Source organism: Botrytis byssoidea, assembly GCF_014898295.1.
Source record: "Botrytis byssoidea strain MUCL 94 chromosome Unknown BBYS_039, whole genome shotgun sequence".
In the NCBI taxonomy this organism is placed as follows: domain Eukaryota; kingdom Fungi; phylum Ascomycota; class Leotiomycetes; order Helotiales; family Sclerotiniaceae; genus Botrytis; species Botrytis byssoidea.
This window is the reverse complement of record NW_024065880.1, coordinates 51,970-66,365: the sequence shown is the minus strand read 5'-3', so window position 1 is coordinate 66,365 and position 14,396 is coordinate 51,970. Positions and strand designations below refer to the sequence as shown.

At 43.9% G+C, this 14,396-nt stretch overlaps 5 protein-coding genes across 5 annotated transcripts; 2 read left to right on the top strand and 3 right to left on the bottom strand.

Annotated features, from left to right (window-relative positions):
- Positions 1–678: 678 nt before the first annotated feature.
- On the bottom strand, positions 679–1,744 carry EAE97_011595 (uncharacterized protein; the record flags this gene model as incomplete). Its single annotated transcript, XM_038882110.1, has 2 exons — positions 679–1,628; positions 1,684–1,744. 2 exons carry the CDS (start codon positions 1,742–1,744, stop codon positions 679–681), a joined length of 1,011 nt encoding a protein of 336 aa, XP_038727008.1.
- Positions 1,745–2,568: 824 nt separating this feature from the next.
- On the bottom strand, positions 2,569–3,644 carry EAE97_011594 (uncharacterized protein; the record flags this gene model as incomplete). Its single annotated transcript, XM_038882109.1, has 3 exons — positions 2,569–2,923; positions 3,068–3,537; positions 3,636–3,644. The coding sequence occupies 3 exons, from the start codon at positions 3,642–3,644 to the stop codon at positions 2,569–2,571; spliced, it is 834 nt and encodes a 277-aa protein (XP_038727007.1).
- A 1,512-nt stretch (positions 3,645–5,156) lies between these two features.
- On the top strand, positions 5,157–8,765 carry EAE97_011593 (uncharacterized protein; the record flags this gene model as incomplete). The annotated part of the gene is made up of 1 exon (XM_038882108.1): positions 5,157–8,765. The coding sequence occupies one exon, from the start codon at positions 5,157–5,159 to the stop codon at positions 8,763–8,765; it is 3,609 nt and encodes a 1,202-aa protein (XP_038727006.1).
- A 1,283-nt stretch (positions 8,766–10,048) lies between these two features.
- Positions 10,049–11,309, bottom strand: EAE97_011592 (uncharacterized protein; the record flags this gene model as incomplete). Its single annotated transcript, XM_038882107.1, has 2 exons — positions 10,049–11,133; positions 11,207–11,309. The coding sequence occupies 2 exons, from the start codon at positions 11,307–11,309 to the stop codon at positions 10,049–10,051; spliced, it is 1,188 nt and encodes a 395-aa protein (XP_038727005.1).
- A 234-nt stretch (positions 11,310–11,543) lies between these two features.
- EAE97_011591 (uncharacterized protein) lies at positions 11,544–13,984 on the top strand (the record flags this gene model as incomplete). The annotated part of the gene is made up of 3 exons (XM_038882106.1): positions 11,544–11,792; positions 11,841–13,061; positions 13,112–13,984. The coding sequence occupies 3 exons, from the start codon at positions 11,544–11,546 to the stop codon at positions 13,982–13,984; spliced, it is 2,343 nt and encodes a 780-aa protein (XP_038727004.1).
- Between the last annotated feature and the right edge of the window lie 412 nt (positions 13,985–14,396).

Below are 14,396 nucleotides of genomic sequence, written 5' to 3'. Positions count from 1 at the left end.
TCGGAAAACTTGATGCGGGGCACGGAAAACTAAGCTCGGCACTATGTCAAGTTTTCCGTATGGGTGTTCGGGAAACTTGGTGGATCCCGTCTACCCCAAATGTTACACTGCATTGGTAGACGAATGTTATCTACAATTTTGGATAATGGGGGTTATCTTCTTTTTCGATTAAGTTTATTGATGATGAAGTCTAGACCAATTGATACAGGTCGAATCGCGTATGTCTGTCGGTTTTTATAATCTGTTGATGATGAATACTGGCCGAGAAATCGAAAACTAAATATCTCCACTGAGATTTCGATGCAATGCGGTCAATACCTTTGGCATTGTTTGATGTTCCAGAGGAATCCTGATTAAATCCTCGAAGATCAAATATTATATTCCCAAGATTCAGTTTTTATAAATTTAACTTGTGTGGGTATCATGACAATATAATACTTCGATTGTATATTAATAAAGTGATGTTAGTCAAATCTATGTATTGAAAATCAAACAAATATCTATCTGAAAAGAAAAACCTGCAAATTATTCACATCCAGCTAAGAAATTCTAAATATTAAGTATTATCTCAAGTTTATTCAGACATTAAATTTTCTTGGTTGTTTGTTCAGTCTCTACAATTCTATACATCGGCGTTCGAGTGGAATGTCTTCAAGTACTTGCCGATCCCATCATCCTCTAATGGAAATACTTATAGACTCCGGAGATGTGTTTCCAGCACTTCTCTAACGCCTCTACTACCTCAACCGGTAATTCTCCCTTCTCCAAATCCTTCAAATTTTGCTCCAACTGCTCGGGACTACTAGCCCCTACAATCACCGCATCGTTCAATTCATTTTTCAGGGAAGAGTGATGCGCCATCCACCTCAACCCACATTCCGCCTCGGTAAGTTCATGATTCTTGATAACAGGTCGAAGAATATCTTCTAATGCGTAAAGATTCCGATCATTAACATAGCGACCGTGATGCAATTGTCCTTGTGGCATGGAAGGATCGAAGCGGGAACCGGCTTCGTATTCAGTTTGATCGCGATGGTATTTGGACGTGAGGAAACCGCCGGCTAGTGGTTGGAATGCGTAGAGAGACATGTTGTAAAAGCGGAGACAGGGAATGAGTTCTGCTTCTACGGAACGGTTGAAGGCGTTGTAAAGACCCTGGTAGACGGATGGTTTCACCCAGCCGTTTTTCTCGGCAATGTCGCAAATTCGAGCTACTTCCCAGGAAGTATAGTTGGAAATTCCAAAACACTCCCATCTTCCTTCTTGGTGGAGTTTATTAACTTCGCTAAGGGTTTCTTCGAAGGGGGTACTGCGGTCGGGACCGTGGAGGTAGAACATCTCTATACGATCCGTGTTCAGCGCTTTCATACTGTCCTCGAAACCACGACGGACGTCGGCAGCAGAATGAGAATATGTGTCTTTTGTGAGCCATGCCATTGCTCCCTTGGTTGGATAGAGCTTGGTTTGCATGATGAGACCAAGTGATTGCCAATCTATCTCTGCGAGTCTTTCTTCGGTGGAACCGCCACCATAGGCACGAGCAGAGTCGACTTCTGAATGGCCATGTGCTTGGAATACATCCAAGATTTTTTGGGCACCTTCAACGGTTGTGACACGGATTCCATCACCTAAGAAGAGAATGATAAGTTTGAGTTGAAGGGGTTCAAAGGCGAAAATATATACCTGGTCTACCGATGGTCATTGAACCAAAGACAACCTTAATTGCACTTGTTGGAGTAGGCATCTTGATTCTATATCAGAAGTATGGAATGAAATAAAGAAGTATAAATCTTTTCTGTGAAATCTTGTTTGTTTATCTACTGTAAAGTGGACGAACGAAGATGATATAGCATTTCTCAAAGGAGTCTACGGGCATAATAGCCATTAAAACCAAAACCATCGTGGTATCTTGAGCCTGTCGTCGACTCCTCCCCCACTTGGTAACGGGCATAGAACGGCATTGTCAGGTACAAGCGAGACCGCTTACTCTGATAGGAGGTAGGTTAATATGTATTAGCATCTATGAGCAAATACTACATCACAAACTCTCAAAATTGAACGCATTACAAGCATTTTCATGCATGAAATCTTTGAGCAAACCTGAGAGTCATGTAAAAGCGCCACATATGTAAAACCCGAATCGGTAATAAGAGCCTCATTTGATTCTAGCACAGAGAACATTGAAAAATTTTGAGGTTTGACTTGGAAGTAGTTCCACCAGTTCCTATAAAAATGATTTTTCGGCCGAAAGAACTCGATCGGAGTGGCTGGTGATTGTGGCTTGTGCACCTACCTCTTGGATTTATTGTTAGAGGGATCTCTACGACAGACCGGATTTGAGTACCTCAATCTTGTGGATTAATTGAAACAGTGATTATACTTATTGTAGTTGTCCTCAATCCTATCTCTACAGCAGTTTTGTTTTTAAAATGTAAATATCCATATAATTATTCTGGGTGACTGGTTATTTGTATTGAAGGAATCCCGCCCTAAACTATATGAATCACATGAAAGGGAAGAAGAGCTCGCCATTCCGTATCCACGAGCTCCGGCATGGACACAGTATAATCACTCCCTCGCAGCCACCCATCCTTCAATCCATTTATGCATCCATTTCACCTTAAAAACATCTAGCTTTCGCATGGCAGGGCTTGCTTCGAGGGCCTTCTCCACCACCATAGGCTGCATTGGCACTTTCTCAGTATCCGCGTGTGTCGCCCACAAGCCTTCAAAGGAATAAAGTAATTTGACAGCCGGGTTCCCCGTCACATCCTCATAACCTGCCTCGCTGCTCGCTCGCAAACTAGCCAGCCATGTTACAGGCGACACTGTATGAAGCGGCTGAATTGCCACAATAGCAGACAACAACGTGCTCCAAGATACCAGCTGCGGATCCGCAGATTGAACACCGTTGCAGCCGTAGCTAGGTCGACTAGTATCTCTCTCAACAAGTCCACAGATACAAAATCGACATTGTCAAATCTTGGATCAAGGCTATGGGAGATCTGTCCCAAGTGCAGGGAACTGAGCACTAAACTTAGTAGCCACTCCCGTGAATTCCAAATACTAGGGCTGTGCACAGAACCGGCGATCTGAACCACGCGGATCACATTCGTAGGTACTTTGCTTCCGAGATGCCGACCACCAGCGTCGACAAGCAGCTCTGCAAGGAATTTGGCGCGGCCGTAGCCAAACGGTGCAGGTGTCGGGGCTTTCGAAGGGTTTCTCGGGAGCTGGACCGTGTCTATATCCCTCCACAGCAGCTATTGATGATATGAAAATGAACCGTACTGTGGGAGAAGTAGCAGAAGCAGCTAGAGTGAACAAGTTTACCAACGCGGCAAGCTGTGGACGAAACGCAGATAGTGGCAGGTTAAAATTGAAGGGCCATGCTGCATGGACAATAAGATTGACGTCTGAACGGAGCGAGTCGTATAAAGTACTATCTAAGCCTAGGAATGGTGACTCGACATTGACTTTGATGAAAGTAGCACGTTTGTCAAGTTGGCTTGTAGGTAATCCAGCTGCAACAAACTTCTTGTATTGTGTGTCTCTCCCGCCGTCTTTGCCACGATTCAAGCAAAATATGCGTGCAATTCATCGCGGCTAAGTAGTGCTTCTCGTGATTATCTTACCTTGTGCATGTGTCTGCAAAAGCGGCTTCCATTCAAGTAAGAGTGATTGATATCCGAAGTGCACTAGGTAGGGTAAGGGAACAAGAACCAGGGAGAATAGATATGCCTAAAGCAAACACCTTTCCGCAATGGCTGTAATCTGATATCCGTTTTTACCACAAGATGTCACGCTTAACGAGAATAATCGCGGTGTTTCCTAACGCTACTTCTTGAAAATACACCTCTAAGTACGCCGATGATTACTTGCCATAAGCCAGTATGCCGATACCTTCCAAGTGAAGCTGCATGGCCTGGTCTAAGAGTTTGGTATAACTTGAACCATACCATTAGAGGCAGACTTCTCCGCGGCGTTTCTCTAGGCGAACATTGTTAAGATTCCCAATTGAACATCTTGGAATGCTCGAAATTCCAAGACGATTGAACATCAATATCACCGTAGTAAGTGGAACAATGCTCGAAATGTATTTGATAAGTACACTGATACTCATCATGCAAAGTCGATCGGGTTATTATCATGTCTCCTTATTGGATGAACAAATCCTGCAGGCCTTCTTCGGGCCTCAGCGCTCTTGTGCTTTAGGAAACCTTGCATCATATGCCCTTGATATCAGTACTGCCGAAGATGTCATTGCGGGTGTTCGGTTTGCGCAGAGCAATAATATACGGCTCACTATCAAGAATACCGGACATGATTACCTGGGAAGATCATGTAAAATCAAAACGTAACTGGCAGGCGCTAGCAGCTACGAAGCCTGGATTGAAGATCTCAAAGTTCTGCTGGAAGAGAAAAGATACTGTTGGTATCACTAAGGTGAGAGGATGATTAGTATAGCTAATCAGTCTCATTGCTTGTGGTAAGCAATCGTAGTGTGATTCATGTCTGACCTCTTTCCATTTGCTATATCTTCGAAGTTAACTACCTGGGTACTCACTATACATAATGACTGCCTGAGGCCATATACCTAGCCTAGTGCTCAGGTGCTGTGCCATATGATCACATGATAATGCCGACAGATGCCAAATGTTGGAACGACACGTGAACGACTAGGTAAGCTAATGCGTACCTATCTCATCGGCTTTACGGGAAAACAATTAGTCATCCAAAAGATATTTTCTGTAAATCGAGTCTCTCCCAGAACGATGTATTTACTAGACAATGAAAAAACTGGCTGGCCATTCATTGACGTTGCTATGTGTTATGCTCAAACTTACTAATATACATACACAGCTTAAAATCTCATTCCTAATCATATTGGAAACATGCCTAGTCCAATAAGGAGAGCCATTCCTTAATGAAAATGACCCATTCACATCTATCCCTTTGCGCGCTTTGTGCTGTTTTGAGAGTTTTTTGCGGTTTGCGCTTTTTGTGCGGAGGCTCGCCACCTTGACAACAGTCATACAGGTTTACTATACAATACCGTTGAATATCTAGTTCCTTCGAATTTGGAATAAAGTTTCTACGATTTTGACTTTCAGTGGAAGTCGCTTTCCACAATACTTATAAGGCTAAAAGCAAGTATGACTTTAAAAGATGACATGACATCCACGACCTGTCCGACAACAACAACGAATAACAGTATAAATTCTGGTGAGAAGATGGAGAATATTTCAACTCAAAATTCAGTATTGATCACAACATCCTATCTATTATCAAATCTTCATTGTCCCTCATGTGTTTCAAACATTCAAAAGTCCCTTTACGCCTTAAGTCCTCGACCAAAAGATGTTATCCCATCTCTCATGTCTTCATGGGTGACTGTCCAACACGATAAAAGTCTATCAACTAAAGTTATTCGGAAGGCGTTGCAGTCTGCTGGATTCGAAGTGTGCGATGTTACGTCTGAGGAGTACGGTAGTCTTGCAAGATCCCACATACAACATGACACAGATACAGGTTACCTAGACCAAGTGCTTCAAAAGTGGTCAGCTACCAGAAGACCCCAAAGACAATTTTCATCGTCATACTTTGATTCGAACTATGACCGGCACTTAGAGAATTGTGAAATTTGTCGCCAGGACGCCACGGGAGCGAATCAACAAAATGTTTCAAAACATTTGGCACAATCAAGTATACTTTCAGAGCCGGCATATAACAACGATACGAGTGATGGTAGGAACGATGGTACCACAGACAGTTCCGGCAAAAGAATGGAACCTTTGGTAGTTGTTGATTCCATCGATTCAGTTCCTCAGACATTTCGAGCATCGTTGGCTATTGGTGGTATGACATGTGCCGCTTGCGCCAATAATATCGTGCTAGGACTAAAGAAGAAGTCCTGGGTGAGGGATGTCGTTGTTAATCTCATCTCGAATAGCGCTACAGTTGACTACGCCGATGAGAATTACACATGTCAAATAGTTGAAGAGATAGAGGATCTTGGCTATGATGCAGCCTTGGATAGTGTTATCAATTTGAAACCTGAGCCTCAAAAACAGAAAGTGACGAGAACGGTTGAGATTATGGTAAATGGCATGTATTGTGGTCACTGCCCTCCTCGAATCAACAACAGTCTGATCAGTTTTGGCGATCGCATTACCATAGAGAAAGCCTTGAGTTTAGAGAGCCCAATACTCAAAATAACTTACACCCCATCGGCACCTACTTTCACAATTAGGCAGATTCTTTCCAAAATTTCCAATGTCGAAGAAGGATTTGTTCCGACAATCTATCATCCACCGACTATCGAAGAGCGGTCTCAAATAATCCACAAAAGGGAGCAACAAAGAATATTACTTCGAGTTATCGTCACTTTCATCATCGCCATACCCACCCTCCTCATCGGTATCATTTTCATGAGTTTGGTATCGCCATTCAATACAATCCGACAGTATTTTATGCAACCTCTTAAAGCCGGCGTCGATCGTGCGCAATGGTCTCTTCTCGTCATGGCTACGCCGGTATACTTTCTTTGTGCTGATGTCTTTCATAGAAGAGCTTTGAAGGAAATACGCTCGTTATGGAGACCCGGCAGCACGACACCAATTCTTCAAAGATTCTATCGTTTTGGGAGCATGAATATGCTTATGTCACTAGGTACTACAATTGCTTATGTATCATCTGTGGCTCAATTAATCGCCGCTGCAATTCATCCGACTGCCATGGTGGATGATAGCTCTTTCTATTTCGATTCAGTCGTCTTCTTGACTTTGTTTTTACTTGTTGGCCGTCTTATTGAAGCTTACAGCAAGTCAAGAACTGACGACGCTGTGACTATGTTAGGGAAGCTGCGACCCACAGAAGCACTTTTGATTGTCTCAGCTTCGACATACGAACAGGACGGGGATTTCATTGTTCCATACTCTGACGAACATGCAGGAACCTCCTCAGGCGAACAAAGCTCTATCAGAAGCGTCAACGTTGATTTGCTTGAGTTTGGTGATACTATCAAGGTTTTACATGGTGGTTCCCCAGCATGTGACGGCAAAGTCATCAAGGGAGAGACTAAATTCGATGAATCGAGTTTGACCGGAGAGGCAAAGTTGGTCAAGAAAAGTGTGGGAGATGAAGTGTTTTCTGGAACAGTCAACAAGGAATCCCCAGTAACAGTCAAGATTACTGGAGTTGCCGGATCTTCAATGCTCGATCAAATTGTCATGGCAGTTCGTGAAGGACAAACTAAAAGAGCACCCATGGAACGAATTGCAGATACTCTAACCGGGTATTTTGTACCTGTCATTACCCTCATTGCCATCCTCACTTTCATTGCTTGGCTATCTCTCGGACTTTCAGGAGTCTTACCAGACGATTATCGTGGTTCTAGTGGCTGGGCCGTTTGGTCTCTTCAATTTGCTATTGCTGTCTTTGTCGTTGCATGCCCTTGTGGTCTAGCATTAGCCGCTCCTACTGCACTATTCGTTGGTGGTGGTCTTGCAGCGCATCATGGCATTCTAGTAAAGGGCGGCGGTGAGGCTTTTGAGAAAGCTAGTATGCTTGATTGTGTGGTTTTTGATAAAACAGGTACCTTGACTCTAGGAGGCGAACCAACTGTTACAAACTTCGAATTTGTCTCAGACAACGAAAACGATCTGATTGTTTCAAGCGGCCAGGGTAGTTCAAGCATGCACTTTTTTCAAGGCGATGAGAACATCCCAACCAATGACCTTATCTCAGGTAATCTGATTGTCCCAACGATTGAGAAAGAACAAGATCTTTTAAATTTGATCAAGGCCGCCGAAGAAAATAGCAGCCACACCGTGGCCAAAGCCATTGTCTCATTCTGTGTCAACAATTCAAAACCTTCCTTCAAGGCCTCTACCGATATCGAAGAAATACCCGGATACGGCATGAGAGCTACTTTTAGTAGCGGAAGGCTGCTAATTGGGAACGAAGCGCTTATGACGCAATATGGCGTCAAAATTGCCCCTATTCAACAATCTCGCTTCGATGAATGGAAACAACAAGGCAAATCGGTAGCACTAGTAGCTTATTGTTCTACGCTAAATGGACTCTATAAACTTACGGCCATATTTGCAATCTCTGATCCTATCCGTCCAGAGGCTATTTCTGTTATTTCAGCCCTAAAAACACGTGGCACGGCTGTCTGGATGCTTTCGGGCGATAATCAAACTACGGCAAATGCTATTGGCCAACAAGTTGGAATCGCCCCTGAAAATATTATAGCCGGAGTTCTACCCTCAGAAAAAGCAAACCAGATCTCCTATCTCCAAAAGTCCCTCCCTTCCAAACGCTTTAAGAAGAATTCATCTCCCAAAAGAGCTCTCGTAGCAATGGTCGGCGACGGCATCAACGATTCTCCTGCGCTAACCACTGCCGACATAGGAATCGCTATAGGTTCCGGTTCTGATATCGCTATCTCCTCGGCTGAATTCGTACTAGTTTCTAGCAATCTCCATTCCCTAATTACGCTGTTGGACTTGAGCAAAATGGTCTTTCGAAGAATCAAATTCAACTTTGGTTGGGCTCTGGCTTATAATTTGGTAGCGCTGCCGGTAGCAGCAGGGATATTCTATCCAATTGTTACGCGGGGAGGAAACCATGTTAGGTTGGATCCAGTTTGGGCAAGTTTGGCAATGGCAATGAGTAGTATTAGTGTGGTTTTGAGCAGTTTAGCGCTGAGGAGTAGAGTACCTGGATTAGGGTTCAAGGCTAGGAAAATAGAGGGGTGATTTTATAAGATTAATGGCCCTCAGTTGTTGTGAGTAGAACAATGGGAAGCGTAGAAAATTCATGGCATACTACATGCACCCTCTTGTAGTGAACGCACATCAGGCGATAGAAATTTATTGTGAATTTCTATGAAAGATATAATAGAAGGCTGAGTTCTAAGTCACAATATATACTGAGACTGCCAAAATTGGATATAACAAGACAAACATCCCTCGTGGCGCAATTGGCTAGCGCGTTCGACTGTTACTTGAAGCAATTCAAATAGTTAAATCGAGAGGTTCGTGGTTCGACCCCACGCGAGGGAGTATTTTTCTTTTGGATTTATTTTTGCTCTGCTCCGCTATGGTGTTGTGAATCACCATTTCGTTGCTACAAGAGGTAGCCCGGAGTGGTTGGCAGCTTTTGGGAGAGAAATCTTTGAACACAATGGCTGACACGCTGGCCCGTGCCCCCAGATGGAACAAGCCCACCCGATGTCATCTTCACATCTTCATTCCCCTTGCTTCCCTTTTGCACTTCCGTGAAAAGAGATGTGGGTGTGGTGGGGTATTATCAAAGCCTAAGTGGATTTGATTGGATAAGGAAAAGCTCCGAGGTGGGTGCTTTGTAAAACTTTTTTTGACATGCATGAAAATTTCGGTTTAGCTAAAGCTCCATGGACTTCTTCTCCCATATCAAATTCTGAGCAAAAAGGAATTATCTTGAATTTCTTTCTTCTTGAACATAATGCCTAGTAAGCCAAGCTTCATTGTAGAAGCTGCTCAAAAATGTCCAAAAAATCCAAAAGGTATATTGATGAGAGTGGGATTCGAACCCACGCCTATTACTAGACCAGGAGATTGTAAACAACCGTTTGTTAAGAGTTTATCACCTTAACCTGGCGCCTTAGACCAACTCGGCCATCTCACCTATTGGTTGATATCTGCCAGGTGTTTCTATACATGAAGCTATTTTCAAGCGGGGCAGAAAGATTAGAGGAAGACTTTCTTCTCCACTTCATGCTCAATGAGTGCCCCGCTCCCTACATGTCTCATTTCAAAATGGGTAAATTCTTCCTTGCTCTTGAGTCATAGCGCGTAAGGTATGTCTTCACAGAAAGAAAGGTGATTTAGTGGTAGGATTTTTGTAGTGATTTCTCAGTTCATTTGTTCATACAGGAAGACCTTGTCCCCTAGTACGTCTTCCCCTTTAGATTGATAAAACCCATCTGTTATTCAAAATCGATATACCCCCCCCGTAACGCCTCGCTATTCCTTCCTATACCTTTGAGATATTATGATTCCTATTCTGTCTTTCCCGTCGTAGTCTTTCCATATGCTCCACCTGCCGCTTTCCTCATTTCAAGAGCTCTCTTGTATGGAGGTGCTGTTGGAGGCTGTACAGGATCAAGTGTAATGCGATCCTTTGGTAAATGATATGAAGCATCAGCATCATAACCAGATAAATCCCCACATGCCAAAAATGGAGCTATCCATCTTCCCGATTTTCTGGCTTCAGCTTCATCACTAGGAAGTTTAACTTCCCATATTCCATCTTCTCTTCGTGTTGTTGTGTTGACTTGATTTCCTGACGGTTTGTCGCCTCCGATATATTGTGAATCGATAGGCGAAACTACTGGCTCTTGACTAACAGCTGTATCGACCATTTTGGCCAGTCTATCCCCAACACCCATAGGATCTTCCATGCTAGCTTTAAATCCCTCTGGGGGTTGGAAATTCAAGCAGACAATGAAAGCTTCTACACTGCTTGCGCGACTCGACCTTGGCTTTGCAACAACCACCCTTTCAAAGAAGATTTTCAACTGTGCAAATAAAAGATCAACATTTCTTCCCCTGAAGATTTTTGCAACAAACTTTCCACCTGGACGGAGGACACAAAGTGCAAGATTTAAAGCGGCAAAAAGTAACTGTGATTGAACATAAATGTCTAGATCATGAAGACCTGTAACATCAGGAGCACCATCACTAATAACGAGATCCACGGGGTTGGAAGCTTGCTGGGACAAGGACTTCGGATCATAAGAAGAATCGAGAGCACTTAGAAGTAATGGAACGGTTGCAGGATGTGTAATATCTGCTCGAAGTGTTATGATTCCTTGCAAAGGGCTCATGGGTTGTAAATCGATAGCCACAATTTTTACATCTTTCTTAGGTTTCAATTCGGTCTCGTTTGGTGGCTGCTTTTCTTCTGTTGAAAATGGGATGTTGATTTCAAGTATGTTTTGTCGCATTCTAGCCTCCTTGTCTTCCCATGCTGCTCGACCGAATTTCTCTCCTTTGATCAAGACTCGGGAGAGGACTTGAGACCAACTTCCAGGAGCAGCGCAAAGGTCTACGACACGAGTAACATCGGAGAAGAGGTCGAATTCTAATATCAAGTTAGTCAAGGTACTTTGCGCAATGCAACACTGCACAGAGTAATTATATAGTGGGGTTAATGCCTTCATCAAGTTGTAATAATTTGAAAGCACTTCGAGCTCTCCATCCTTGTTCCTTTGCGAGCCTGTAATACGCATCGCGCTTATCCTTTGAGGATTTTCCCATCTTGGAAAGGGAACGATTATGAATGAACAAAGTTGTGGAGAAGAACTGAAGTTATCGATGAATGATTGATTTTTACGACAAGGCTGAACCACTAATCTAGCGCGGGGCTGAAAGGCTAGGTCGACAGGGGTCTTCAAGAAAAAAAGTTATTGATATGCTTTTCTGAGAGAAACGAGTTGATTTGATACAACGAGAAAATTCAAGAATATCGACCTCGAGGATTTTCAATACAAAATGGATACTAAACAGAAGAAACGCTCTCATTCAGAGACCAATGGCTCACAGAAGGCCCCAAAACGTCAAAAGATCCAGAAACAATCCAAGAAACAAAAGAAAGTTGCGCCGAAGAAACAAGTTGCGGTAGATTCTTTACCATGGAACGAAGTAACAATGCCAGATATGTTTGAAGACGCCGAAGGTTTCTATGGATTGGAAGAGGTGGATGATGTTGAGGTAGTACGGGATGGAGATGTTGTCACATTTGTATGTATATCCTCGGAGGATATATGGAAGGATGCTCATTTCTCTTAGGTATCTTCCAAAATACAGCCTAAAAAAGACGACGACGAAGAATTTGAAGGCTTTGGAGACGATAATGGGGATGATAAAACTACAGAGATGGATGAGACCAGCGAAGTGAAGCCAATACTGAAGCCCGCTGAAGAGAGCATGGGAAATGAAATCTCAGAAGGACAGAAAGAGAATTTAGAGAAAAAGCCAAAGCCCGAGAAGAAACAGAAGAAGGACAAGCCAGATACGAAAGACCAGGAAGAGAAATTACCAAATAAGAAGGAGAAGAAACAGAAAAAAGAGAAAGCGCAACAACAGTCAATCGACAAAGTTGCCGGCCTTAAATTAGATCCTCTGAAGAATGTTTTCGAAGCACTCGAAGAAGATGCTGCAAAAGAAGTTGATGTTTCAAGCTGGGAAGAGCTAGATCTCTCGTCAAATACTTTATCTGCATTATCTAAAATGGGCTTCTCGAAGCCAACTCCAATTCAATCAGAGGCTATTCCAGAAGTGCTAGCTGGACACGATGTCGTCGGAAAGGCATCTACTGGTTCTGGAAAAACATTGGCCTTCGGAATACCGATAGTAGAAAAGTGGCTTGAGGCATATGGAGAACTTGATGAGGATGAGCTAAAGAAAAATACAAGACCGCCAACTGCATTAATTCTTTCGCCAACAAGAGAATTGGCACATCAATTGACTGAACATATTACAGCTTTATGTAAGGGTATGCCTACAAGTCCATGGGTAGCTGCTGTCACTGGAGGTCTTTCCGTTCAAAAACAACAACGTCAATTAGCCAAGGCAGATATCATAATCGGTACACCGGGTCGTCTATGGGAGGTTATAAGCTCTAGTAATGAATTATCAGCCAGCTTGAAACAGGTTAGGTTCTTGGTTATTGATGAAGCAGACAGACTGTTGACCGATGGTCACTTCAAAGAAGCAGAGGAGATTTTAAATGCTTTGGATCGTACACACGGTGATGAAGACGACGAAGAGGAAGATACATTACCACCCAGGCAGACTTTAGTTTTCTCGGCCACCTTCCATAAGGGTTTGCAACAAAAGCTTGCAGGAAAGGGCAAGCAATCTTTCAAGGATGAAAGTCAATCTATGGAGTATCTTTTGAAGAAGCTCAATTTTAGAGAAGATAAACCCAAATTTGTTGACGTTAACCCAATCTCGCAAATGGCAGCCAATCTGAAAGAGGGTATGGTAGAATGTGGCGGAGAAGAAAAGGTAACATTCCATAAACCACAATTCACATACACACTACTAACAATTCACAGGATCTATATCTCTATTCTCTCCTCCTGCACCACCCCAATCAGCGAACCCTCATCTTCACCAACTCCATCCACTCAGTCCGCCGCCTAACCCCCATGCTCCAAACCCTCAACATCCCCGCCCACTCCCTCCACTCCCAAATGATCCAAAAAGCCCGCATGCGCTCCATCGAAAAGTTCTCCCGCACAAATAACACCGGCTCCGTCCTCGTCGCCACCGACGTCGCAGCACGTGGTCTCGACATCGGAGGCGTCCAACTAGTCATCCATTACCATCTCCCCCGCACCGCAGACATGTACGTACATCGATCCGGTCGTACCGCGCGTGCCGCCGCCTCCGGATCTAGCATCCTCCTCTGCGGCCCCGAGGAAGTCGTCGGAACGCGCAGATTGGTCGCGAAAGTCCATGCCCAAAATGCGCTGCATGGAGAAGGAAAGAAATCAAAATTCTACATCCGCAGTCTAGATATCGATCGCAGAGTCGTGGCGAGACTTAAACCGCGCGTGACGCTCGCGAAGAAAATCGCAGATAGCGCATTGGCGAAGGAAAAGAAAGGTCATGATGACGATTGGGTTAAAAATGCAGCGGAGGAATTGGGCGTTGAGTATGATGAGGAGGAATTTGAAGCCTTGGGCGGAGGGAGAAAGGGCAGGGGAACTGGAAGGCGGTTGAAGGAGAAGGAAGCGAGAGGGATGAGTAAAGCGGAAGTGGGAGCGCTGAGAGCGGAATTGAGAGCGCTGTTGGCGCAGAGAGTTAACGTGGGGGTGAGCGAGAGGTATTTGACGAGTGGCACGGTTAATGTTAATGAGTTGTTGAAGGGGGCGAAAGGTGAGTGGTTGGGAGAGGTGGAGGGTATTGGTATGGAGGATGAGTGATCGATGCAATTTGGGAGGCGTGGTAGCGTGTACTCTAGTGTACGTGTACTGCTGTGAAGAAGCCTCGTTTTAGTAATGATTGTTGGCAATGAATAAATATAAATATTACCGCACTACATACAGAGTATGATCTAACCTTCTTGGTCCTTACTCACTCACTCACTCACTCAGTCCATGCACACAATGATTATTTAAATTATATATTCCTACAAGCCGACTACCGACTACCGACTACCGACTACCGACTCTGACTAACCAGCTAACTTCTCCCTCACTCACTCCATAAACTATGCATTATCCACTATCCACTATCCACTACCGACTATCGACTACCCTCACGCACCCCAAATCAATTCTCCACACCCCTCCATTCACACAAGCATCATCATCGAAGAAGACCACCGATCACGTC